The sequence below is a fragment of the Brassica oleracea genome, chromosome C9, assembly GCF_000695525.1.
Source record: "Brassica oleracea var. oleracea cultivar TO1000 chromosome C9, BOL, whole genome shotgun sequence".
NCBI lineage: Eukaryota > Viridiplantae > Streptophyta > Magnoliopsida > Brassicales > Brassicaceae > Brassica > Brassica oleracea.
The window spans coordinates 21,794,231-21,819,440 of NC_027756.1; the positions used below are offsets into that span (position 1 = coordinate 21,794,231).

At 35.4% G+C, this 25,210-nt stretch overlaps 5 protein-coding genes and 1 long non-coding RNA gene across 6 annotated transcripts; 4 read left to right on the top strand and 2 right to left on the bottom strand.

Moving 5' to 3' along the window:
• Positions 1–8,263: 8,263 nt before the first annotated feature.
• LOC106316409 lies at positions 8,264–9,967 on the top strand. Its single transcript, XR_001264819.1, has 3 exons — positions 8,264–9,443; positions 9,518–9,602; positions 9,680–9,967. It is a non-coding gene; the product is annotated as an uncharacterized LOC106316409 (long non-coding RNA).
• Positions 9,968–14,992: 5,025 nt separating this feature from the next.
• Positions 14,993–15,891, top strand: LOC106316379 (MLP-like protein 165). The gene is made up of 2 exons (XM_013754254.1): positions 14,993–15,269; positions 15,472–15,891. Exons 1-2 carry the CDS (start codon positions 15,092–15,094, stop codon positions 15,747–15,749), a joined length of 456 nt encoding a protein of 151 aa, XP_013609708.1. The 5' UTR covers positions 14,993–15,091; the 3' UTR covers positions 15,750–15,891.
• Positions 15,892–16,255: 364 nt separating this feature from the next.
• Positions 16,256–18,251, top strand: LOC106313749 (probable pectate lyase 6). Its single transcript, XM_013751650.1, has 4 exons — positions 16,256–16,542; positions 16,622–17,309; positions 17,514–17,756; positions 17,826–18,251. The coding sequence occupies exons 1-4, from the start codon at positions 16,334–16,336 to the stop codon at positions 18,063–18,065; spliced, it is 1,380 nt and encodes a 459-aa protein (XP_013607104.1). The 5' UTR covers positions 16,256–16,333; the 3' UTR covers positions 18,066–18,251.
• On the bottom strand, positions 18,210–20,334 carry LOC106313750. Its single transcript, XM_013751651.1, has 12 exons — positions 20,116–20,334; positions 19,982–20,043; positions 19,835–19,903; positions 19,685–19,763; positions 19,532–19,602; positions 19,352–19,453; positions 19,189–19,278; positions 19,037–19,111; positions 18,893–18,925; positions 18,720–18,800; positions 18,536–18,607; positions 18,210–18,418 (listed from the first exon to the last, which is right to left on the bottom strand). The coding sequence occupies exons 1-12, from the start codon at positions 20,168–20,170 to the stop codon at positions 18,377–18,379; spliced, it is 831 nt and encodes a 276-aa protein (XP_013607105.1). The 5' UTR covers positions 20,171–20,334; the 3' UTR covers positions 18,210–18,376.
• A 390-nt stretch (positions 20,335–20,724) lies between these two features.
• On the bottom strand, positions 20,725–22,944 carry LOC106313931 (pentatricopeptide repeat-containing protein At2g02750). Its single transcript, XM_013751866.1, has one exon. The coding sequence runs from the start codon at positions 22,876–22,878 to the stop codon at positions 21,022–21,024; it is 1,857 nt and encodes a 618-aa protein (XP_013607320.1). The 5' UTR covers positions 22,879–22,944; the 3' UTR covers positions 20,725–21,021.
• A 267-nt stretch (positions 22,945–23,211) lies between these two features.
• On the top strand, positions 23,212–24,623 carry LOC106316090 (ubiquitin-conjugating enzyme E2 2-like). Its single transcript, XM_013753954.1, has 5 exons — positions 23,212–23,733; positions 23,816–23,841; positions 23,919–24,014; positions 24,110–24,214; positions 24,395–24,623. Exons 1-5 carry the CDS (start codon positions 23,606–23,608, stop codon positions 24,475–24,477), a joined length of 438 nt encoding a protein of 145 aa, XP_013609408.1. The 5' UTR covers positions 23,212–23,605; the 3' UTR covers positions 24,478–24,623.
• Positions 24,624–25,210: the final 587 nt, after the last annotated feature.

Here is a 25,210-nt window from a genome sequence, read left to right on the forward strand (position 1 = left end):
AGGACTCATTATGTCCTTGGGCGATTTTATACATATATCTGAAGGAACTCTTTGTTTCCTTCGCCCAATGTTTCAATATGGAAACCATTCATTCTTATATCTCTATATAATCTCAATGGGTTTTTCTGGGTGAATATAAAGCATCTAAATGCTTGCCCTTATACATATCTGGCCATAGCCCTTAATGTGTACCATACCCGCAAATCATATTGGCGTTTTCAAAAATCATTCATTCTTTTTATTAAGTTTTAATAAAACAAGTTCATAGAAATGAAAAACACAGAAATGAAAAACATCAAAACAAAGAACATCGAATTTAGATTACAAATGTCGAAATCAATCTTCAGTTTAATTAATCAATAGTTTTCGAATTAGTGTTTAGGGATTTCAAAAATTTGATCTTAGATCAAAGGGATTTGATTTTTTAGCTGTTTGTAGAAATCGGACCACCAAGAGAGAACCTCGAGCTGGACAGCGAGCTGGAACGGACGCGAGCTGGCTGCTTCCTATCGGGTCGCAAACGGTGCTGAGGTTGCGAGCGGCTGATCGGGGAATGCGAGCTGTTGCAGTCGGGATCACGAGCGGCTCTGATGTGAACGGGGTGCTTGCAGTCTGGAACGCTAGCTCTCCTTGATGCAGGATGGAGCTGAGTTTTTCTAGGATCAGGAACACCTTGGGGATGGAGCTGATCAGGTGGACACGACAGCTGTCTTGGACGCGAACGGATTAGGGTTCGTCGGGTTCGGATTAGGGTTCCAAAGCATCCAAAGCAAATCGGCGCGCACTGTATCTGTGCGTGAGGGCGCGTCGGTGGTCAGATCGACAAGCGGTTTGTACTGAATGATTCGTCTCGGCAAGGGCTTCGATTTGATATCTTGATCGTTTTCTGGGGTGGTCAGATCGACAGGCGGTTTGCACTGACTGATTCGTCTCAGCCAGGGCTTCGGTTTGATATCCTGATCGTTTTCTGGGTCCTCACGGTTTGGGAGAACGGCCTCTTCGAAGTTCCGAGGCAGATTCCTTTTCATTTACGGTTTTAGGGTTTTAGCAATTTGGTTTTAGGCTCAGAGTGTTAGAGGCTGTCGGGCTGATAACGGGTTGTGAAACTTAGGATTTAGAGCTGGAAGTTTCTATATATTATTAATGAATAAGTGTTCCCTTTATATAGGGGTTACCAGAGAGATAAATGAAAATACAATAATAGGAAAGATTACAAATCATAAACATAAACGAATTAGGAAATAAGCAAGTTGTAGCCGCTTCTCTCTCCTCTCCAAGTCTCGCGGTCGCCTCTCTCTCTCTAGGGTTGGACCGTCTCTCTCTAAGTGTATGGGCCGGTTATGGACCAGGTCGGTTATGGATATCCACCGATTGATTTATAACATAGATGTTGTTTTGATGTAAAAAAAAAAGTTGTTTCGCTACACTTTGTCCACATAATCCTCAAACACTAATAGCACCCACTTTTATGGGTCGTTTCCATCTTCGGTTTTATTTTTATGCATTAAGATGGATTTCAGTGACGTTTGAATTTGCAGCTTCCCTTGTTTTATTTATGGGCTTCTTTGCCCAATAATCAAATTCATAATATAAATTAAGTGACTGACATTGACATTGACATTGACATAATAAAAAAACTATCATTTATGCTATAATTTATCTGGTTATATCCTTTTTAATTACAAGTGACCGGTGAAAAAAAAGAAAGAGATAAAGTCGACGTTTTAAGGTGTGGACACCTTAATAGTTAACTATTCAAAATGAGATATATAGAAGACATCCACGTAACTTGTGTTTTTTACCACATATAATTTTAAATTGGATTAGTGATGTAGTTCCATGAAATAAATAAATGAATTAATTGTGTAGAAACTGAAATGAATTTAGTGCATAACGAAAAATAAAATGATAGTTCTATTTCATATGAAAAAAAGTATATGACTCTAATCCACCACACAACTCTTAAATGTTAAATTCATACATAACTTTTGAATACTAAACTTTAAACTGTTATCACTAAATCCAAACTTCAATCCCCACCTTCCAAATACTAAACCATAAATGCTAATCACTAAACTTTAAATCCTAATCACTAAATCCTAAACTCAAGTATAGACCCTAAACCCAAATAAAGATCCTAAACCCAGATAGAATTGAACAAAAGATTTAGTATAGTATGTAATGGTGAACAAAATAGAACACTCTTTATTAATCGTTAAATGAAATGATACATGAAAGGGTCATTAAACCCAAATCTCAACCCCACCTTCCAAATACTAAACTCTAAATCTTAATCACTAAACCCTAAATGAATAAACTAACATTTAGGCTTCATATTATCCGGTTATACCCTCCACATATGCAAGTTGTCGGTACAAAAGAAGAAAGAAATGACCCAAAGAAAGAAGAAAGATACACCACTGATTAATAAAGCTAAACCCTAATTAAGGAAGCATAAACCCAAATAGAATGTATATAATATGGTTTACTAAACTCAAACATCTACTTACTAAATTTAAACCCTATGCATGAATCTATAACCCAAATACAATCTATAAATAATTTCCTAATGTTAGATACTTGAAGGCACATTCACTTGGTTAGCATGTTACATATTTTCTATTCTATATATTCTAAGTAGTATAGTACATGAATGTTTCAAATAATCAAAAAAATTCAGTGGTGTATCCATAGTATGGAATGCAAATAGTAAACTCTCCCCACCCACAAAAATACAACAATACAAGACACACCATTAATTATTAAAGCTAAACCCTAATTAAGGAAGCATAAACCCAAATAGTATATATATAATATGGTTTACTATACACAAACATCTATTTAGTAAATCTAAACCCTAAGCAGGAACCTATAAACCTAAATACATTCTATAAATTTGTTTTCCAATATTGGACACTTGAAAGCACATTTTGAATATTAAACCATAAACTGCTATCACTAAACCCAAACTTTAACCCCACAACTTCCAAATACTAAACTCTAATCACTAAACCCTAAACCCAAGTATAGACTCTAAACCCAAATAGAATGGAAAAAAATAAATATATAGTACATATTGGTGAACAAAATAGAACACTCTTTATTAATCGTCAAATGAAACGATACATGTTCACTAAACCCAAATCCCAAGGCCGACCTTCTAAATACTAAACCCTAAATCTTAATCATTAAACCCTAAACCCAAGTATAAACCCTAAACTGTAAACTCAAATCTCAAAATCTAATACTGAGCTCAAACTTACCCCTATTACTCTAAATACTAAATCCTAATCACAAATTACTAAACCCTAAACTCAAATATAAACTCTAAATCCAAATATCAAAATCTAAAATAATACATAATATTATGTAATATTAATTTATACTATATTAATATTATTTATAGTGTAGAAATGTAGTATACACTAATATAAGAGTTTATTTGTCATCTATCCAAAATTGGTTTTAATCATTACAGTTAAACCAATATAGTATGAATTTCATATTACAATCAATTACACAAAATGACGTAGAAGAAAACTATCAAATTTGTAAATATGAAGATGATTACATTTTCAAGGAATAGTATAGATATATATCCCAAATAGTATAGTAATTTTACATAAATAACTACACTAAAGAATATATACTATACTATTCTTTTTCCGAATATAGTATAGACGATAAGTTTATCTTCTTCAATTCTTCTTTTGTCAAACATGCTGATACACCTTCACTTCGTTCGTTGTCGTTATTCTTCACTACCATATAGAGATCACCTTCATCTCTTCTCCTTTTTTCCGACACGGCGACGCTTTTACCGGTCCGCCGTCGTTATTCTTCACCATTAGATCACTAAAACAAAAAAGAAACGAAAACAAAGTATGAAAACAAAAGCATGATGTGAGAATCAATGATTTAAGAAAAGGAGGAAAAGAAATGAAAGAGTTGTTATGTCTGCTCACCGTATACGCCTTCATCTTTGTTCTTTGTACTTCTCATGAGAAGAAATTTAGTTCAAGAAGATGTGTGCATAATAAAAGGCCACGTTCATCTTCATCGTCCTGAAAGCTATCTAATTATCTTGAGAGGTGAGAGTAAATACAACGTGGCCACATATTTTACTTATTACATTAATTAATTATATATTTAATTGTTTTTGGTAGTAGGTTTCACCAGTTGAATATGGGGGCAATATGACAATAATGTATATTATGTACAGAGTATATTGAAAAAATAGGGCTTTAGATAGTGGATGAATTATAATTTGTTTGATGGATGTATGATGCAATTCCCCTTTATTTTATCTTGGCTAAGATTAAATCATTTTTCTGAAGCAATGTTGTCCGAAGCTCATTATAAAAAAAATCAATAAAAATAATAATAAAATAAATAAATAAAACAAATATATAAAAATTAAATTACTAAACAAAATAATAATTATATAAATTTTTATTTTAAAACCAATATTAATTAAAAATTTACCATTTAAATTTATTACTACTTTAGAGAAAATAATTAAATTACTCTATTTTGTATGCCATGATCAAACAAAAATAATATTGTATCAACTTTAGAATTTTGATTATATTTTAACAAATACATTCAAAATTATAACCGCCAACCAATATAATTATTCTAATTCTTTAATAATTAACAATTATTTATAATTTTGTTATTTAATAAACCATGTTTTCATTATAATTCCATATTTTAAATTTTTTAATTATCACAGTTCTTTGTTTATTTAATTATATTATGATTTTATTAATAAATGATGAATTTAGTCTTTAAAAAAAATTTCAAAAAATGAATTCTTTGAAAAAATTGTTGCCGAAGCTAATGTTTCTTTTTTCTATTGAGGCACTGTCTTTACATCTGTTCCGGTCTGTCTCATGTGGTTTCCGGTTAGATTGGCCGACAATGACTTTCAAAGCGTTGAAGAATGGCAGACGTCTCTGCCCCTTTGTTACCTGTCCAGTTCTTGCTCTCTACCTGACACGTGGTTCTAAGCTGCCTTCGGCTTTGTCTCATTCTTCATTCGGCTTTTGTTTATGCCTCTTTTATGTTTTTTTTTTAGAAAAATGATTGCTAAAGTATTGATTACCATGCATGAACTGATGTATACCTAGCCACACACACTATATCTTATGCAAAACAATATCCTTCAATTTTATGATGTTAAATAGTTAACATCACAGATTTAATTTCATTTATCCAAAAAATGATTTGGATGTTAGAGATCGTTTAAATATATTGTTTCAACAATTAAAATATGATCGATCCGACTATAATTTAACTAAAATTAGATTTTGACCCATATTTTAAAAGCGTAAGAATATTTTTAACAAAATCTAATTTACAAAATCAATATGTTTTAACATTTTTTGATAAGTAGTGTTTTAACATTTTTATTCTAGTGTACTTTAAAACTATATAATTGTATTATTTTTATTTCTATAATTTTTTTGTTATGAAATTTTAATAAGTAATGTTTTAAAATTTTTATTTTAGTGTTTTGACATTTTTGTTTTAGTGTCTTTGAAAACTATATAATTCTATTATTTTTATTTAATATGTTTTGTTTTTTTAATTATTTTAATCTGTTTTGTTATGAACTTTTACTAAAAAAATTGTAATTCGTTTGATTAATTGTGTGATATATAATTGTTTGATAATTTTTTAATTCTAAAACTTATTTTCTGTCAATTTACTAACTCTAACATTTTATTTGTTTAAAACTTATTTGATGTCACATTAAACCAAACATAATTTTGCGTATATAATTATAAATTATATACTTTTAAGAATAAACATAATCAAAGAATTATAAGAATCTAATATGAAAGGTTTACTAAATTTAAATGAATGAAATTTTTGTTTATGAAAAAATATATAAACTAATTCATTAACTTAATAATTTCATATTAAACAAATAAAATGTTAGAGTCAATAAATTGACATCAAAGAAGTTTTATAGTAAATTTTTTTATCAAATAAGTATATATCACACAATTAATCAATTAAATTACAGAACTTTTACTAACAAATTCATACCAAAATAGATTAAAAGAATTAAAAAAATATCTTATATATCTTTTATATTTAATATAAATAAAAATAATATAATTATATTGTTTTCAAATACACTAAAATAAAAATGTTAAAACACTACTTATCAAAAAATGTTAAAACATATTGATTTTGTAAATTAGTTTTTGTTAAAAATATTCTTACTTTTTTAAAATGTGGGTCAAAATCTTATTTTAGTTAGTCAGGTACATCACATTTTAATTGATGTAACGAGAGATGTAAACGGTCTTTGACATATAAATCATTTTTTGGATATGAAATTAAGCTCGTGATGTTAACTACATAACATCATAAAGTTGAGAAATGTTGTCATGCATAATATATACTCCGTGTAGCTAAGTATACATTTGTGTAGTACCATGTGATGGCCAATACTTCATGTAGTCAGCAATCATTTTTCCCTTTTTTTTTCCGTCTTAGCCTTGTATTTTTAGGTCATTTTTTACTTCATCTTTGTACTTTTTTTTGTTAACAATTTAAAGATGTTCACGTAGACATTGTAAACCAAATTGGTAGCTTTACATTCATATGGACAACAAACGACAGTTGTTTTCTTACACTGCGTGCGAGACTATCTGTCTTTAAATTTTGCGTCTGTGAAATATGAATGACTTCCGAACTGTTGAAATTTCTTTTCAATATTGTTATGCCTTCTAAATAACTTGCAAAGATTGGATATTCTTCTAGTTCCTAAACCGTCTTCACCAACTAAGAACAATCTGTTGCAAACGTAACAGTAAACTGTCTTAGATTCCTCGTGCATTCCATTGCCCAATGAGAGCATCTACCTCCGAATAAAGTGGCGACTGACTCGCTCTTGTATTCCTCGTTCCCATTAAACCATCAAAACCTTCCAGTGTGATGTACCACCCTTGTCTCGAACAGTTTTCCTCATTTTTTCATGATCCATCCATAAAAACACCATCTTCATGGGATAGTCAGTACTATTGTTTGTATTGGTAATCGAGTTTGATCGATTCCTTTTGTAAGTGATATTTGTGCTTCAGCCCAAAGTAATGACTTTGTTTTTTTCTAATTGAGAATATTTCTAGGATCAATATCAAAATTGCTAAATACTTTGTTGTTTCTTCTTTTCCATATGTACCATAAGATCAATGCAAATTAATTATTTTCTAATTCCAAAGAAACTTTCTAAAATAAATGATCCATGTTTACAAAGAGTGACAGAGTGGGAAAGATATATGGATTTGATGGAATTCGTGAAAATTTCCAAACCTGAAACGTCGGTGGACATTCAAAAAACACATGATTTATGAATTTTTCAGATGCCCAATATCGTGCACAAATTATATCCTCTAGTATTCCTCATGCTTTAAATTTTTTGTGAACCACTATACATCCTCGTCATATTAGTTGCCATAAAAAAATGGACATCTTACTTTCCAACATCATACTTAATGTTTGTACTTTGTTGACCATTTGGTCATTTTAATAAAACTAGATGACAAAAGAAAAACACATATTAAAACCATAGTTAGAATATGTGTACATAATTACAGTATAAATCTCTAATCAATCACAATCTTTCATTTATTTTTATTCCATTTTCTTTATTTTTTCATTATTCATTTATTCTCGCCCTTTTATTTGTTTTGATCTATATTTTTTTACCAATATGATTCAATCAAATTAACATATCATAAAACATTCATATTATTCTGCATATGCCATACTTTGAATCTTTTAAAATCGGATATATATTTTTATTGACAAGGATATTCATGCCAGTTCTATATTAATTTTATAGAATAACATACATTTATTAATACATCATATATAGTAGATACATCTATTCTAATGTGCCACATATTATTGTGTTGATTTGATTACATAATAAAATATAGGCTCTCTTTTCTTATTTCATCAGTGACATGATTCGTTTGTGTTGTAATTTCCTTGAATCATCTACGACTCATTTAGGCAATGTATTAAAATTTGATAGAATAGTATAATTACCGATGGTTTCATCAAACAAGTAATAAAAGAGGAATAAGAACCTCTGATAGACTCTTCACGTCAAACGGAAAAATTAACCAATCATGTTATAAGGTTTTGCCACGTCGTTTTTTAAAAATCCGTCGTGTTTATACGATTGGGCCAGAAAACCCATCAAAGTTGAAAGCATATTACCTGATACTTGGCCGACTCGACCTTGTCCTTTCTCATTTTCTCCAAACCCTAATTTGCTAGAACAATTCGTGAAACCCTTTGCTCTTCCTCTTCTCCTTTTCCATTTCACGATAAGAATCGATATCTTTGCATCCTCTCTGCTACCATTGGCTTCCCCGCTAGAATCGTAATCGCCGACGAAATCCTCTGCCGTTGTGGGAGATTTCGCTTATACTTGGATCTCGACAAACCTTGAGTGCCTCAAAGCAGATCGGAGATTTATTCAGCGCGGATAAGTGGAAAGAGAAAGAAGAAGGAGATGATGATCCATGAGGAATAAGAAATTGAAGAGAGGGAGACGGAGAGGAAGAATGATCAGAGATATTTACAAGATAAGTGAGTGTCGAGGGAGTTGGATTTAACGCCATTGTTGTTGTTGCTGGAAGGAACCTTTGGTCATGGAGAGATTCTTCGTCTTTATCCACCTCAGCCAGTTCATACTATTCTATTGCCCCTAGATCAGTCTGTATATATATTTGCCTAATATGCTTTCTCTTGAAACTCTTGGATTTGTCTAGGTTACATGTATCACAAAGAGGTAAGAACTGATACGGTTTTATTGAAACACTGAATTTGTTGCCTCCGTTTCCAGTTTGGAAGGTACATCATCTAATGTTTTCCAATGCGTTGATACCATGGAAGGGCCTTAAGAAAAAGAAAGTCGTCTAAAAATAAACATATGGTTTGCTCGAGCATGTTTTAAACTTCAATCATAACTGAAATACGTGTTTACAATCTGTTTTTATAAACTGTTCAATCGACATGAAGACACTACTATTTCTCTCTTTAGTTTCGTTGCAGTGTTTTTTTTTTTAAATTAGTATATTGTTTCTTGGACCATGTTTGCATCTTCAGCTATTCATAAATGAGAACTGTTTAGTTTACAGTCTTATTTGATAGCTACTTTGCGTTTCTTGATATGGATGCAGTTAATAGAGATGTGAGCCCATCACATGGAAACATTGTGGATGGAAGCGGGAGATTTGTCTCCAACAGAACAGTAATAGATTTAAGGGAAAAGCTGATTACGTTTATGGAACTCAATCTACCCGATGGAAAGAGAGTTCTCCAAACTTGCACAATCAGACTGGCGATGGACCGTTCACCCCGAGGAGGAGGAGGAGGCGAAGAGAGAAGGCATATGGAATTTAATTATTCATGTATGTGTATGTTGATCTCTACAAATGTGTATTTCTTTCCCAGTAATGTACTTATGGCTTCTTGGTTCTTGCAGGTGAGAATAAATATAATTTATCGACCAGGTCTTTTTGGTCAATTGTTTGGTGAACTCCTCACGAACCTTGACTACGGTTATATTTGTGAGATAGTGCTTATATATTGTTTTGTATTCTCTGTTTGCTTAAATTCATCTGACATTATCGTAACTGTGTTGTAGGGTGCCACCAGCATAATCCAGCGAGCATGTTGTTGCGGAGAAGCAAACCAAGGGCTGTGGCACAACAACCCCACCTGGAATCAAAAACGTGGAAAAAACACGTAAGCACCCCCGTGAGTGATAAGATCGTTTTCCTTCGATCAGTCCGTCAACACCACTTTATTCTCCCATTATTTAAATTAATTTTGTCTCTTTCATTACGTCCAAGCTTTGTTTTGGTTTTAAATTTCCTCAAACTATTTAACATTTTGTTTTTCAGTATTCAGTGAAGCTTTGACGGGATTATCATAGTTGTTCATGTTGTCAGCTCAAACCATTAGAACATATTCACACTAAAAAAAGTCGGAAACAAGTTTGGGACCCTTTCCCGATTTTCCAATTTCAAAACACTTTACAATGACTACAATCGTAGGGGTGAAATGATTCTATAAGCAAGTAAAATTAAAACACTCGCAACTATTTTAAAATGTTTTCACAACATTTTCAGGTTTTACTATGTACGATGTCTGCTTAACGCACACGTTCCATAATGTTATTAATTTAATGCTTCAACAAACATGAACGATATTAACAGTGCCCAAAAAAATTAACAGATCCTCCACTCGAATATCATTGAATAATGTAGACATCCAAAATTATATATGCACCCATCTTCCTTGCAATAAAATTCTTAAGTTGACTTATCAATCTAATAAGCTAACAGCTTGGAAATTATTCACCAAAGATAATATACTTTCAACTCATAATACTGCTAATATATATAAATATATATATACGTCTATTTAATAGTTTAAAAAACGAGGATAAATGAAAAGCCTCAACAGTTCTATTTATGTGTAATCACAGATACATATTAACGCCTAACATTCAAAGTAGTGCATATAATTGCCTTAAAACCCTTAAAGTTCAAGTTATAAAAACAGTAACACAAAAAGATACACATGGTCATCTCTTCCCTATAAATAATCTACGACACCAATCATCATCGTAAACGCAAAAAAACAATCCAAAACACCTCAAACCTGCAACTCACGATCATGGCGCCAACACAACTTAATGAGCTAAGCCCTACAAACTATGCCAGTGAACATGCTGTCTCTCATTGTCTCCAAAGTTGGTGCAACCTCATCGACTGATTACTACAACACCATCCTCACTTGCAAGAATAAAGCTACAATTCCCTCAACGACCCCGCGCTAAGCACCTAGTTATTTGTAAAATTTAGTGCATTGTAAAAGCGGAGTAAATAATAATACTAATCTATATATATAAAGAAGTGTTTAACTCCCTCCTAGGCTGTCCACGTAGGATTCCAGCTAGGAAATTCAGTGATTTTGGGCACGCCACGTGTCCTTTAAATGAAACGGTGCGCATTAACAGAAGCAACATGGATGTGAGCCGTGTTATGTGTGTGGGTTCTGTGTTCTTTCATATAACCAAGCTCAAGAGTTACTGACCTATGCCTCGGTTTCATCGTGTTCTTTCTTCTCTGCCGCCCAAAAGCTTGAGATGTTTTAGTCGGCGTGACGATTACTTTTGTAGGGTTTCGATTGCATCCTTTGAACTCCTTTTCCATCAATTGAAATTAAATCACTTACATATTCATCGCACTAAACATCTTCTTAACTCCTTTAGCCACGATCTATACTTTAATGTGAAGTTATCTTCTGCGAAGCGGTGATCTACAGGTATAAAAAGGTTAGCTTTCTTCCTCTCAAAACCATCTACTCGATCTGTTGAACCAACAAAGTAATCTTATTTTCTGAGAAATGGCTAACTCGAAAATTCTTCTTTTTTATTTGAAGTTGGGTAGATGTTCCTCCACCGCTGAGGTTAGGTTACGGTTCTGGGACAGGAATGTCAAGCAAAATCTGGAACCGAGAAAGATGAAGAATTGAGACTTATAAGATCGTTCGTAAAACAAAATCGCAGTAAGCCTTCTTTTTAGATCTTGCATTTGTTCTTCATTGATATATTTTCTCACAATTGGCCAATTCTCTTTTGAACTTCTAATATAAAACAAACGCGGAGTACGTAAGTGGCATGTGACTAGAGAGAGAGATGGAAGGCGACGGAGCAAGCGGCGGAGTAAGTGACGGAGAGAAACGCAGCAATCGGCAGAGAGAAACGAAGAAAGCGGCGGAGAACGATGGAGTAAGCGGTGGAGAACAACGCAGCAAAGGCGCATAACAATGAACAAGCGGCGTTGAGATGGAGCAAGTGACGGAAAGAGTGAGATGGAAGCCATGGAACAAGTGACAGAGAGTGTGACGAGAGATAGATAAGGCAATTGCTGCAATTCAACCAGGCACGAGGGATTTTGATAGGCTCTCGGACAGGGTAAATTAATTACTCTTTTAGGCAAACATTTTACAAAGGGACATGTCTAATTGTGCTTCTTTCTTTCAAAGTAGATACTCATGATGAGAAGATGACACCTATTGAAGATATCAAATCTCTAAACATGAAAACATAACCACGGGGATGATTGAAGGTGATTGAAGGTGAAAACATAACCACGGGGGTGCTGAAAGAATAGCCTATTAGAGATATAATTCTGAATCGGTTTGTTGATTAAGTTTATTTTTTTACATGTGCTTGATCATTCTTAGTTTAAATTTAAAGCCTTTGTGTAGACTCATGGTCTTCGGATTTTAGAATCAAATCATGCTTTAATTTTCTCAGAACTTTCAACTTTTTATATCCAAATTGTTATTTTCACTGTTCGGGAGATAATTTAATCTCAGGTATCTTAAAACTTTTCTATCCAGATCTTTATTCTAACTTCTGTAGGATATAACTTTCAGATCCGTTTGTTGATACTGAAAAGAGCTGCATACTGCATTGGAAGACGCTAGGAAAAGGCTTCGTGTAATAGAAGGCTGAAGCTTCTTTGTGGAAAGACACCGCTTTTATAGTCTCTGAACATGTTGTCTTCTCTGATAGAACTGTTAGTGTGAAACGAATTTCAAGGAGTGTCCTTATGAGCTGGACAGACGGCTACACGAGCTAAGAAAAGGCTTCATGTGACAGGTTGAAGCTTCTTGGTGGAAAGACGCTAGCTGCATATATAGTCTCTGACCATATCGTCGTTATCCTCTCTTTAGGTAAGAAATTCAGTGTTTCAAGTTTTATTAGAAAACAAAAGTGTTTGTAATCTTGTGAAGAATCTTAATGTTAATTAGTGTTAATCTCATTGAACAGGGACCAAATAAGATAGAAGATTATGTAAACTTCTAAACAAATACAAACTTACGTAACCCGTAAAAATGCAGGACCAAGGCGAAATGTGCTTCTGCCTATTCACAAAAGGAATCTAAGTTAGCTCTCTCGACCTGCCGCATCGCTTGTGTAGATGTAGTACATGACTGTGATGAAAACGAAGCATGAGTTCAACTTCCTTAACTCACCATAAAATAAGAACAGTGACTTGCATAAAACCATATGACTCCAAAATTTCTAACCTGCTATAGAACTCCTAGAATGAGAACAAAATTTAGCAAACACTTATCCCCCACAAGAGTATACTGGAGTATATATGTCAGCAAAACTGGCCTACCAACAGAGTTTAACATATGTAAATCTTAGTTTCCACAAAAATCATTACCATTGTAGAGATTCAAGCAAAAGCTTCAACCACCAAGCCACTTTTTTTTGTAAATTTAAGGACGAAGATGAAGCACTTTCTTTATATTTATCTTTATCTAACGCGAAAAAACTTTTATCCCCATAAATTAATATTCAAGAGAAATTGTTTTAATTTTGGTATCAAACCAAAATGAGCAATGGACGAAATATATATATATATATATATATATATATATATACAGTATAATATTTTTAAATTAATACTCTATAAATTAATATACATTAAAAATCTCTATAAAATAATATAATTTTATAGTCCCAAATTGAGTTTTTGGTTCAATTAGTATATAGATAAATTAATATCTCTATAAATTAATAAAAAAATTATAGTTTTGGGTAGTCCCAACATTATTAATTTATAGAGGTTTCACTGTATATATATATATATACCAAATACTGTAATATGGTCCCACAAAATTTCAACAAACCAAATGAAAAGCTGACCTAAACAAAATTTACAATACGTACACAAAACCAGTAATAATGCAACAATTATCCTCTTTTTTTTGATGAAAAAAGAATGGAGATAATTGATACCTCGAAACTAGGGTTTTGCGAGCCGGGAAAGAGGCAGAGGAGAATATAATGCAACAATTATCGAAAGAACAAGAGCAAGATAAAACTAAAAACAGGAAAAATCAACAAACATAAGCCGGATAGTACTTGATGTCTAATAAACCAAACAAACCCGACCCAGATGAACCCAAACCGATCCAAACCAAATCAAATTATATGTCTATTCCATTTGGTTCAAGATTGTATCAATCTAAATAGTTCAGTTTGGTTTTAAACCGAACCAAACCGAAAAACCGAAGTATTTTTTAATTAGATTAATTAAATATACTAATAATATTAAGATTTAAAATAGTCAACCATAATTTTATACACTTTACTTTTAAATGAATAGAATAAACACAATTAAAAATAAAATAGAATAATATGAATTTCATACATTAACATCAAAACGGACAAGTTATTTTATAATATTTATATTAGGTTTGAAGATAATAATATAAAATTATTGAATTACATTTTCTACATATTTATTGTGATGTTTGATTTTACGTTTTAAATATAAAGTAAATAACGATATAGTATCAAATGGTGATTTATTTATGTTTTTATAAATCATATTTTTTTAATTGAACTAGAACCAAACTAAAAAAATCAACTCGGTTGAAATGAAAAATACAAATTAAACCAAATTAAACCCAACCAAAAACAAACCAAACCAAACTAAAACCGAACACAAACCAAACAGAAATTAAAACCGAACATAAACCAAACCATATTAATTTGGGTTGATTTTGGTTCAAGTTTTCTTAGACCCAAATAACTCAAACCGAACCTTTAGTTAAACCGAAATGCCCGCCCTTAATCTCAATATCACTTCAAAAGGATGATCCAATTGAAAAACCATCGAAGTCGTAGCGAACAAACAAAAAAATGGTTGCAAAATAAAGTATATTTTGAACAAAAAAACATGCGCGTAGCGCGGACCGGCCCTAGTAATTAAATATAGTTTTTTTGACAAATAATAATTGAATATAGTTGTAAGAAGAAAGTAGTTGAAATATTAACGATGATATAGACAATTATCTTGATCACATCCAAGATAAAATGATACCACTCCTCATTAATATTCTTCATCCAGTATCTCTATAAAAGCAGTTACGAACTCGATAGGGCTGTACTCATTCACATTGAAAATCCATTAAATCCATCTAATAGGTGACCTTGAAAAACAAAGCAACGGGAGAAAGAATGGTAGAGGAGGAAGTTAATGTAGACGTGGAGATCAAATCTCCGGCTAATAAGTTCCACATGTTCGTCGGAAGATTACAACATTTGCCCAAAGCAACTCGCTACGTTCAGGGTTGTGATTTGCTCGAAGGGAACTGGGGCATGGCTGGAAGCATAGTCTTGTGGAAACTACTTTTTGGTAATGGCATCACTTTATCCTTTTTAATTTTATTTATTAATTTGTTTTCGTTTTTTTTTCGTCTTTGATTTGAATCCGAAGATCATTTTTTGTTGAAAAAGCTGGTGAGAACTTGGATATAGCTGGAACATAGGATTTTAAACGATTTTCTGTTTTGCTTGTTTCTTTGATTTCAATCCCAAGAAAACATGTTTTGGTTTAGATGGAGAGGTAAGAGTGTCGAAAGATAGGATCGAGGCGATGGATTTTGAGAAGAAAGTGATTCAGTGGAGAGTATTAGAAGGACCTCTGAAGACAGAATACAACAGCATTTTGAAAACAATGAAGGTGAGCCCTAACCATGGAGGACCAGGAAGTATGGTAAATTGGAACGTGAAATACGAGAGGATTGATGAGAAGGTTGCTCACCCTGAGAGACTGCTCCAGTTCTTGGTCGAAGTGACTAAAGAGGTCGACGGATACCTCTTATCTGAGGAATAAAGGTTCTTCGGCCTGGCAATATCTAAATAATTAATGCTTGACATACCACATGTTTCTGTGGGAGAGTTGTCGTTACGTAATAGAGGACTCCTCTTGTGTGTTTGTATATCTTTCTCAATAATATGACATATCTCGGATTTAATGTTTCTTTGATTTACAAAACCTATAAACAAAAGTATTACAGTTTTATCAGATTACTAAACTCATTTCATAATAAACCCCATAAATTATAAATAACACACTTAAATGGTAATAGTTTTAGGTTTGAAGGCAAAAATAACTGAATATATTCCACAAAAGAAGGACAAAACGAAGAAAGAACAATAAAATAAGCCAAACTATAATTGGTTTAATATGCAATAAAACAAACAGAGAGTTTTTAAAACCAATGGCTATCAAATCATTACTCTGTTAATCGATGATCCTCCATTAATGTCTTTCATCTTCCCTCTCTCTTTCAAGCTCCTTGTTATAAAAGCAAACGATGAATCTAATCATCTATTTCTAAGCCCTGGGCCGACCAGAAAACTTTTTGGACGACCCAAGAAGTTTCAAGGGTTCTTCACCCGAATAAATAAAATAAAATGGCGGTTGCTTATTTGAACTTTGGGAGCCACGTTTTTGCCTTCCTCTCCTTGTGTCTCGCTGTGGTGGCTCCATCGGTTCAAGCTCACGTCGCGGTCTTCGATGAATACTGGACCCAACGTCAATCCGACGCGTTAAGACAAACTATAGAATCTTATGACCCGAATCCTTTTAATGTCACGGACCATTTGAACTACCATGCCGCATTGTACGTTCTCAAAAATAAACCTAACTTCTTGTACAAGTAACCAAATGTTTTTTGTTTTTGTTTTCCTGTTCCTGCTCAGAGCAATGGAGACAACTGGTGCAGACAACGGAACAAGGAGAAAGCTCGGACAAGTTGGAGACGGTCGAAAAACAAAGAGACGTGGAGGAAGGTACCATTCCCTCAACGCTATCGATAAATGTTGGCGAGGACACAGGAACTGGCATAAAAACCGGAAAAAGTTAGCGGACTGCGTCCTAGGGTTCGGTCGGAAGACAACCGGAGGCAAGAAGGGACCGATCTACGTAGTCACCGACGCAGCTGACGACGACCTGATGAACCCCAAGCCAGGAACCTTAAGATACGCAGTGACACGCGACAGACCGCTTTGGATCATATTTGGTAGAAGCATGATCATAAAACTGCAACAAGAACTGATCATAAACAGCGACAAGACCATCGATGGTCGAGGAGCGAATGTTCATATAACAGGAGGTGCAGGTTTAACGTTACAATTCGTGAAGAATGTGATCATACACAACATTCACATCAAGACGATTATACCTGGAAACGGTGGGATGATTAGAGACTCTGAACATCATTTTGGGCATCGAACAACAAGTGATGGTGATGGGATCAATATTTTTGGATCGACCAATGTTTGGATCGATCATGTCTCCATGACGAATTGTACTGATGGAATGATAGATGTCATCATGGGATCGACCGCGATTACTATCTCCAATTGCCATCTCACCGACCATAACGAGGTAAAGAAGGCCAAGGCATACCAATCGAATTAAAACAATGAGGAGTTATAAACATTTCTTAAAAACCGTTATAATTATTATTTTTATAATAATTTGGAGGCATATATACATAAAAAATTTGGAGGTCAAGGCCAATATTTCATTGGGCTTGGTCAGATCCGGTCTTGAACTCCCTGACTTACCAGTGTTTTGTCGGTTTCGCAGGTGATGCTGTTTGGGGCCAGAGAAGAGGATGTTATTGACAAGAAAATGCAGATAACGGTAGCTTTTAACCATTTTGGCAAGAGATTGGTTCAAAGAATGCCAAGGGCCAGATTTGGTTTGGTCCATGTGGTGAACAATGACTATACTCATTGGGAAATGTATGCAATTGGTGGAAACATGAATCCTACCATTATAAGTCAAGGCAACCGTTTCATTGCTCCTCCTAAAGAAAATTGCAAGCAGGTAAAAGAGACCACTACACTCTCTACTACCCAACAACACTTGAGACACAACTGAGAGATTTTATTGCAGGTTACAAAGAGAGAGTACGCAAAGTATTCAGAGTGGAAATCATGGAACTGGCAATCAGAGAGAGATTACTTTTTGAACGGAGCTTACTTTGTAAAATCAGGAAGGGCAAACGCGTGGAGCCCTGCCCCGGAAAATCCAATTCCTAGACATTTTGCAATCCAGCCACAGCCAGGAACAGGGGTAAGAAGACTAACCAAAGATGCTGGTACGCTTGGTTGCAGACCAGGCAAGTCCTGCTGATACATAATTCATTTGTCGTCCGAGTGCTGTTATGGTAGTAACACACAAGAAAGGACTGAACAAGAATTGTTATTTGTTGTGAATAATGCAGTACGGATAAAATGGGTTAGGCTTCATTCTTTTTGTTTTTGGCTTTGTATAAAAAAAAAAAAATCAATGAAAAAAGCACATTCTTTTTGTTTTTCATATCTTTCTTTATTTGCCCTAAAAGGGCATTAAATTTTTAAACAACAAAAAATACATAAATAATCACTTCTATTTCTCAGTAATCCTATACTACACATCAGATCCTTAAATTGGTGCCATATGAATCAGCCTTCAATAAGCTCTATCTTATCGCTTTCTTTCAAACCCTGAAACATGTCAAAACACAGATCAGATGGAGGTTAAAAATTAATCTAATTACTGCATCAAAACATATCAGTGACGGTGACTGCATATTTTGATAAAATGTATTGATCAGACAATACCTCAGAGCTTGAAGTTTCTTCGTTTGTAAGTACTATACATGTGTTTGACTTCCCAGAAAGTCGAAGCTTCTCCTGCGAGACCACATGTAGAAAATTATCATAAAAAGTCCAGGGACAAAATGAAAACAGTTAAGAGGTAATGTAATTACCAGCAGATTATGTGCATTGTTCATTTCATACTTACCTGCATCATTATATCAGGCATATCGTGATTTTCTCCGCCCATAGAGTCGCACAGATGCATTAAACCCATATTCGCAATATTCTCCCCAGAGGAAAAAAAAACAGAAGACAAATAAGTAAACCATACAAATTGAGTTAATATTCAGAACATAAAAAGAATGAAAATGAAGATACCTGTTTGTACTCAATACTATCTAATGCTCCACCCTGAAAGAAATAGGAATTAGATAGAATCAGTATGCAATAACAACCACTGTTAGGTTAACGTCGAGTTATAAGTAAGAAAGAAAGAGAGTCCCATTGGTGGGTCACACGCACCATACCACCAAACATGTTATGCATTGCATAAAAATCATCTCCAATCTTAGCAAGGTCCTCTAGAGTCAAACCCACCTGTTCAATAGATCTTAAAAACTTATTAAATACCACCGTAGAACAGCTTTTGAAACTAGGTTATATCACATTCGTACATTGTCCTGGACTCCCTTTAAGAGATCCTTCTGCGATTCCAGCTTATCGTCTGTCTTCTTAAGCCGCTCAGACAAGTGCTTCTTAGCATTCTGACCAACAACAATAATCATACAATTAGAATCCCTTTAAAAAGATCATATATACTTACAAGAGGCAGCCTACAGAAATAGCTTCTGAAACGGTGGTCAAATGCTTGGTCAAGTTGGAGACAGCATCTTCCATGTTCTTCTTTGTTACGCACATGATGTCAGAGAATGAAATACCCTAAACCACAGGAAACAAACATCATCAGCTTCAGAGAAATCATTGTAAGAAAACTTTGGGAACTCTAATAAGAGATACCTTGTACCACATGTAGCCATAGCCTATAGCTCCTAATGTCGCTGCGGGAACTATAAGTGGGGTGAAGTCAGCTGGAGAATGAAAGCAGAGAATGTCAGAGATTACATTAAAAAAAAAAAAAACACATTCGTTAAAAAGACAAAAAAATCAAACCTCCTTGAGCTCCTCCATTGACAACAGTTATCTGCCGGGAGGAGGACATTTGCCGGATCTCCATAGCTAACCGTTGCATCTACACAACCTCCCACACATAGTTACCAGACAACACTCTACACCTCAAGATACACACAGAAAGTTAGTTACCTGAGTAGCCATGGGATCAGAATCGTCATCTGAATGATCTCCTGATCTCTCAAATCGCTTAACCAAAGCCTTCAAAACAAAAAGGAATCAGTTTTTTTTTTTTTTTTTAACAATTCAAAACTTCAGAAGAAGAAAGCTTTAACTAACCTGTAGCTCCCCCAAAAGATCAGACATCTTCCCATTCTTCACTAGGATCGTACCTGTATAACCTTCAGATTCGAAAATACCAAGGATTGAATAAATCGTCAACAGAGTGGTGATGATCGAGAAACCCTAGTTACCTGCTCCAGCTAGAATCAGAATCCTCGATAACCCAATACCGGATTGCACAGCCATCGTCAATAAAGTTGTCTTCTTCTTCGTCAAGTTCTGAAATTTTCGTCCGCCGGCGTAAGAAACTGTCAAAGCTTTTTGCTCAATGTCGGTCGTTTTACATTAAACGGTGTCGTTTTTAAACTTTTCTCCCGTAGTTGTAACTGGCCCTGCACTAAACTAATCTTGTCCGTTGATGATACACAGAACCCAGCATATGTAAATAAATCTGAACCGCGAATTTAGGTGAATTATGCAATATTGCAAGATTCTTGGGCCAATTTTGTTAATATTATATTGAAATGCGAATTAATGCAAAAGTTCTCTCTATAGGTGAAATTTGAAAGCTCCCATCAAACCACCATTCTTAACAATTCGTCACCTAAGCATGGAGGAGACTACGAATGGAGTAGATTATTTAGAATTACAGACAACCTTCCAAACTCGGTTCTTGTGTCCATCCTCATCTTTTTGTTATTACAATCAATGAGTCGTTGATAGAGACAACCAAAGGAAACATAAAGTAGCAGTAGAGAATGAAATGGTGTGTACACCAAATAGAATGTGTTGCTGTGTAGAAAAAAACTCATTTTATGTTATACAATTTGCTCTGACCCAAGAGCAAACAACACACAATTTTGGTAATACAAGAATCAGTCTACTTTTGTCTCATCTTTGATTTACAAATAAATATTCATCACAAAGGGTCTTCAACTCTTCAGTGCAAGTAACTGGTTCATTGTAAGAAGGCAGATACTGGTATCTGTATCATCTGCTTAATAGGCTCCAAATCATGATGACCATGCCAATACTCCCCGAAGGGAACCCTGTCTGGGCTCTGCAGTAAACCTCTCTGCATCACCAAGTCCATATACCTAACCAGACAAACTAACACCCGGAAGTTTTACTAGTTGCTTCTCATCTATTACACGCCTGATACTCTCCACATCTTCCCATCTTTCTAATGCAGCATATATGCTTGACAAGATCACAAACGGAGCCGGATTCTCTGGCTCTAACTCAGCTAGCTTCATCGCTGCTTCCCCCCCAAGCACTGGATCCAGGTGCTGCCTACAGGCACCGAGCAGAGAAGAGTAAACCGAAGATGATGGTTCCGACATTTGATCTATCACCTCCTTGGCCTCTCTCAATCTCCCAAAGCGACACAAGAGATCAACCATACAACCAATGTGGTCTGTACTAGGTTTGAACCCATAATCTTCCTGCATCAAACTAAAAATTTTAACTCCCTTTTCGACGTCGCCACAGTGACTACACGCAGATAGAACAGCAGTAAAGGTTGCCAAACTCGGTTCTACTTTCTCCTCTCTTAGTAGTTCAAAGATTTCAATTGCAGATTCACACTCACCATGTTTACCATAGCCGGATATCATAACGTTCCAGAACACCGGATCCTTGGGTTTCGGTTCAAACCGGTCAAAGATTCGCCGTGCCCATAACGACAACCCACATTTCATGTACATGTCCATGAGAGACGTAGAAACAAATGTATCCCTCTCAGCTGCAGCTTTAATGACGTATCCATGGATCTCGTTCCCGTTCTTTAAAACCCAAGTATCTGAGCAAGCTGATAGAAGGCTAGTGAGACATTTCAAACTAGGAGCCACAACTACGGATATCATTCTCTCAAAGATCTTGAAAGCTTCCACTACTTTCCCTAACTGCGAAAAGCCACTGATCAGCGAATTCCACGTGGCGGAATCTGGCTTAAGCCCCTCTGAATCAAGCTGTTCGAACAGCTCAACTGCCACCTCATGCTGTCCGTTAATCATCATCCCAGAGATAACAGAGTTCCAAGAAATCAAGTTCCTGGTACCTTTCATCTCTGTGAAAACGCCGTACGCTGATTCCCAACACCGGCATTTCGAATACATATCAATGAGAGACGTACCGACCATTGTATCAAACCGAAACGGTTTTTTCATGACAAGACCATGGATTTGCCAAGCGTACTGGAGATGCATAAGACTAGCGCAAGCAGATACGGCATTGGTGAAAGTAACAGCGTTTGGTTCTTCATCTGAAAACTTCCTCATGAGATTGAAGACGCTAGGAACCAAACGTGGAACTCCATTCACCATCAATCCGGAGATGAACGCATTGTACGTCACAACACTCTTGTGAGGAACCGTTTCGAACATCCTCGCAGCTAAAACCCACTCCCCACACCTCGAATACATTGAAACAAGAGATGTCCCAACGTATACTTCCGTCTCAAAACCTGACTTCATCGCCAAGCAGTGCACCTGCATCCCTCCTTCTACATCATCGCAGCTACTCAAAACGCTAGCCACCGTAACAGAGTTGGTACCAGACCCACTAACCCTAGCTTCCCCGAACATCCTAAACGCTTCTCTAGCAAACCCGTTCTCCAAAAGCCCGGAAACCGCCGCGTTAACACTCGCGACGCTCCTCTCGGGCATTTCGTCGAGCAGGTTGAGTGCGTCCTTCGTCTGCTTCGCCTTCATGTACATGCTCACCAGAGCCGTCGCGGTGAAATAATCGACGAGAAAGCCGGTCTTTATGATCTGGGCGTGCAGGTTTCGGCCTTGGGTGGCGTCGCCGAGCTTCGCGCATGATTTGAGAAGAGGCGGGAATGTGAACTTGTCGGGAGAGTGAGCAGAATAGTGGCGGCGCGTGTACAACGCTGCATCTAGTGAAAGCCCACTGGTCACGAGGTTAGTGACTCGGTGCCTCGTGAGGTTTATCATCTAGAGAGGCGAAAGCGAGCACCAAGGCGCATCAACGGCTCTCTCCACTGTCGTCCTCCTCGACAAGAGATCAAAGCAACAATTTATTGTTGGTTAAGACGGTTACTACGACAGTACGGTTTAACGGTTTATCATCGGTTAAGCAACCTCGTGCTGGATTAAATCGGTTATCATTTTCGCCAACAAGGGATCAAAGCAACATTATATTGTTGGTTCATCTCTTGTTTAAACCGGTTATTGCAACATTTGATTCAAACGGTTTATTATCGGTTAAGCACCGCCTGAGGCAAATATCCGAGTCTGGTTTAAAGTGATGTTCTTTGATTGATCACCACTGCGTGCACGGTGAATTTTGAGGATCGATCGGAGACTTTTATGTCATCACCGGTGGTCATCATCGTCGCTTAAACTTCCCTCCTTTCGTCGCGGCAAGGAAAGATGCTCGCTTGACGACGATCTCCACCGTTCTTTACCTTTTTAGCTCAACAGTGAGAGATCCCTCTGTTTCTTTGTTAGATCCGGTGTTTCTACTTAGTTTTCATATGGGCCTATCAAAAGTTTCGATCTTTATGGTGAATTGATCCTGTCTTAAGCGCTTCATAGGTTAAAGAGAACTGTGTGGTTTTGATTTGCTTCTAAAAGCTTTTCTGTTGAAGCTGATTGAAACTACAATTCAGAACACATTGAAAATCTTGATTTTGAGTTCTGTGATACAAGTGAGAGAAGGATGTCGACACCAGCGAGGAAGAGATTGATGAGGGATTTCAAGAGGTTGCAGCAGCAAGACCCACCTGCAGGAATCAGCGGTGCTCCACAAGACAACAACATCATGCTCTGGAATGCTGTTATTTTCGGGTAAATAAAATTTTGATTACAGAAAACATTCTCCAAGTCTTCCACTGTTCTTATTTACGCCTTGTTTTTTGTGGACTTGCAAGCCTGATGATACCCCATGGGATGGAGGTAAAATTTTGTTAATTGTAATCACTTATCTTGAGATTCGTATCTATTCTTATATCTCTTTTGAATGATCTTATCAGGGACTTTCAAACTCTCACTGCAGTTTTCAGAAGATTATCCAAACAAACCACCAACGGGTCGGTTTGTTTCATTTTCACGGATGTTCCATCCAAATAGTAAGTTAAATATAAGTATATAACTAACACTAACCTTTCTTATTCTGAGGGCATGTGATTCACCAAGCTTGCACTTGGCCATTGTTGTGTGGTAGTATATGCTGATGGGAGTATATGCTTGGACATTCTCCAAAACCAGTGGAGTCCAATATATGATGTTGCTGCTATACTTATATATGTAGAAATGCTTCTCATATCCTGTTTCTCAATAAAACCATTGATGATTGCTGTTTTTTCTGCTTCCATTTTTAAAATTTAAAGTGTTGGTGTTGTTGATATGATCACCCTTGGCTGAACAATCTCTCTTTTTCTTCTTTTTTTTTTTAAATCACAGTCATTGCTCTGTGATCCTAATCCGAATTCTCCTGCAAACTCGGAAGCTGCACGAATGTTCAGCGAAAGCAAACGGGAGTACAACAGAAGATTCCGCGAGGTTGTGGAACAAAGCTGGACTGCTGACTAGTAAAATAATATTTGTTGTAGAGCGTTTGTCTTCTTCGACATTGAACTTAATTCCTCTCTTGTGTTTCATTCCACCAACACTTATCTCTCTCTTCTTTTAATGCTTCCATGTATTATCTTCACCACATTCATATTCATATTCATATTCTGATCTTCACAAAGACGGTTGATAGCAAATTCCACTCTCGTCCTCATCAGCGACTCGTAACTCTGGCTGCGAGAAAGAGCCTGCTGCTACTACTTTTGAACAGACATGAAAGCTGAAAAATGTGATATTTCATTTCTTCTGGTTTTACCATTATTTTTGTTTGGTTGTTTGTTCACTACTCTGCACATTGCACAACCTCAGCTCGACAGAACCATAGAGGAACATGACTAGGTATGGTTTTTATTTTTAAAACTTCTAATGCATTGAAGAATATGATTATGGCTTTTTTTTATTCTAAACTAGATCCTAGCGCGGATAATATATTTAAATTTGTTACATTTATCATTTTTATTTGTACGTGAATTTTTGTATAATAAATTATATATAACTAATTTTTAAATTCGATAAAAAAAAGAAGGTATTGAAACTCTTCTCTGTTGTCCTACGCTGGACATAATTAAGTTGTCGTCAATTGATTCTAAATCTGTGATAACTGGAAATACATTTTTATGTCTTCTTTACATCATCCTTAATTGGTTTACGGTTCGATCATTTCTAATATACTGAGAGTAACATGATATTAGAT